Below are 2,253 nucleotides of genomic sequence, written 5' to 3' on the forward strand. Positions count from 1 at the left end.
ACAAGCTAGACCCTCTCAAAAATTAAACAATCTGGATAAAGTTGGTGGCCATTGAACTCCCTTGTCAACAAAATAATATTGTTTTTCCTTGTCTTTTCCTAGTCTGGCATGAATCTCAAGAGAAAAATAATAATACAAACCCTTCTTTTCTTCTCTGTTCAAACGCCACTAGCGGAAACAAAAGAGACAACCTGGAATCGAACAATACGATGCTTACAGCTTTCAAACAGAACCAACAAATAAAAACGCAGATCGCGCGGGCTGGGTTTAGTAGCGGCGAAACGACGGCGGAAACTCTAACGGCGATCGGAAAACCGTAGGCGGCGGCGGAACCCTAGCGCAGTAGGGTGGCGGCGGCTGGATGGTTTGGCGGCGACTCGGCTGGTTCAACGTGTTCTTCGCGTGATCTGAACCTAAGCTCTAGATACCACTTGTTAGGATTAAACGCACACACGAAACCGAACACGACACGAAAGCAATAAACGAACACGAGGATTTAACGTGGTTCGGTCTAAACTGACCTACGTCCACGGGTGGCAACTAGGTATATCTTTATTGAGTGACAAAATATTACAAGTACATAATGTTGTTTATATAGAGACTGAACTAGGGTTAGTAAATTATTATGCAAGAAATCTAAACCGGGCCGGGCTTGGGCCCGACTGCCCACACCCGTCTCCTCTTTTGACTTCATATAATAAACCGGGCCAACAAGGCCTACGAACCCAACAGTGTGAACTAAAAGGCTTGGTGTAGTTTCTATGTTTAAACAGAAAATCATGCATATAGGGCTATAGACAATATGTGTTTATAACTGCAGGGGCTAACTATGACGTGAGCTACTTGTACTTGTGAACTATTTGAGATTGGCTCACATAATAAAAAGCTTATTATTCACAGGGCTAACTCAAAAGAATTTCTTTTTGAACAATATTTTTTCCAAATCTTTTTAGCCTCCTTTTTATAAACAGTTGATTGATTTATAAAATTGCATTGGTTCCTCATTATTTAACGGATCTATATGTTTGTATATGTGCACATGCATATGTATCTAAGTCGCAAATTTTATAACAAATAAGGCAAGATTTCTAAAGATTACAATACTTTGGGGATTATAACATAACCTTTTTCACTTTGAAAGCCAATATAAGATGAGAAACAACGTACAAGCGGCAATGACAGCAGATAGGATGAGCGTATCCCTCGACTTCTTCCTTCTAATAGAACCTGTAAACAAAATTAATTTACTCAGTTTTACAAATTATATCTATAAAAAAGTACAGTGAGCCATACCGATTAGACCACGAACGATAGGGAACTTGTCACTCAGTTGTTTAACTTTCCCTTGAACATCACCAAACATGGCCCTCTGAGACCCCAAGGCGGCTCTAGTTGTTTGAGCCTGAGTTATTACATCATCCATCTGCATAAAACAGGATAAGTTCAGGTTTTCTTGTAATGTTAAGGAATGATGTAGAATTAAATTAGAAAAACTTACGTGTGCTATGCTTCCATGGATAGCAGCTCGCTCCCTAAGTATCTGCATTCTTGGGCTCCCAGATGCCTGCATAAGGTCAAGATTATTATTACTTTTACCAGAATAATAATATTAATAATAATAATAACGTCATTTATATATTAATGAATAAATTGGAGTGATGTTAGAAGTAATTGTCTCACCTTGTACTCACTGATATCATCTCTTACAGAACTTAGGAGCTCAGCATGCTCAGTCATTGCAGTTATGTTTCCTTTGATTCGTCTGAATTCCTACATAATGATGTCAAAACAATAACGGATATTCTTTATTCCTCTTGGTTTAGCCGTTTAACAGTTTAACAGCACTGTCAATACAAATACAAATATAAACCTAAACGTTATTCAATTAAACTAGGCAACATTGTGTGACTGTACCTGCTAATTTCAATTCACAAGTAGGTACTTTTAAAACTCAAAATGACATACAATTTTAAAGCATGGTACTTAGTTTGCCAAACATTTTAATGTAAAGTGGATTTAAAATTAGATATAGCTACAAAACTGAAATAATATAAAGCCAAAAAAACAGCCAAAAGATAATCAGTTCTGAAAGCTAGAGGTCAAAATGTAAAAGACTAACTTAGCTTGTAATCATGATTTTTGTTTCAACACATCCTAATAGTTTGATTGCAATTTGTGAACCAGGGGGTATTTGGGATTACCTATTTGTAACCGATTATGCTTACTAAAATAACCAGAATCAACTAATCAGTT

The 2,253-nt window shown here is 37.0% G+C and overlaps 1 protein-coding gene across 1 annotated transcript; it reads right to left on the reverse strand.

Annotated features, from left to right (window-relative positions):
• Nucleotides 1-965: 965 nt before the first annotated feature.
• LOC143601196 (Golgi SNAP receptor complex member 1-2-like) lies at nucleotides 966-1,783 on the reverse strand. Its single transcript, XM_077078668.1, has 4 exons — nucleotides 1,681-1,783; nucleotides 1,499-1,564; nucleotides 1,294-1,423; nucleotides 966-1,227 (listed from the first exon to the last, which is right to left on the reverse strand). The coding sequence occupies exons 1-4, from the start codon at nucleotides 1,735-1,737 to the stop codon at nucleotides 1,130-1,132; spliced, it is 351 nt and encodes a 116-aa protein (XP_076934783.1). The 5' UTR covers nucleotides 1,738-1,783; the 3' UTR covers nucleotides 966-1,129.
• Between the last annotated feature and the right edge of the window lie 470 nt (nucleotides 1,784-2,253).

Source organism: Bidens hawaiensis, unplaced genomic scaffold (assembly GCF_021521415.1).
Source record: "Bidens hawaiensis isolate Kalapana, Puna unplaced genomic scaffold, B.hawaiensis_p1.1 tig00055872_1, whole genome shotgun sequence".
Classification (NCBI taxonomy): domain Eukaryota; kingdom Viridiplantae; phylum Streptophyta; class Magnoliopsida; order Asterales; family Asteraceae; genus Bidens; species Bidens hawaiensis.

Excerpts from the sequence above, each read along its gene's own strand:
- LOC143601196 (XM_077078668.1), bottom strand. The coding sequence starts at position 1,737 with ATGACTGAGCATGCTGAGCTCCTAAGTTCTGTAAGAGATGATATCAGT. Across the intron at positions 1,565-1,680 it reads ATGATATCAGTGAGTACAAG|GCATCTGGGAGCCCAAGAAT; the intron begins GTGAGACAATTA and ends GACCTTATGCAG. Across the intron at positions 1,424-1,498 it reads TCCATGGAAGCATAGCACAC|ATGGATGATGTAATAACTCA; the intron begins GTAAGTTTTTCT and ends TGTTTTATGCAG.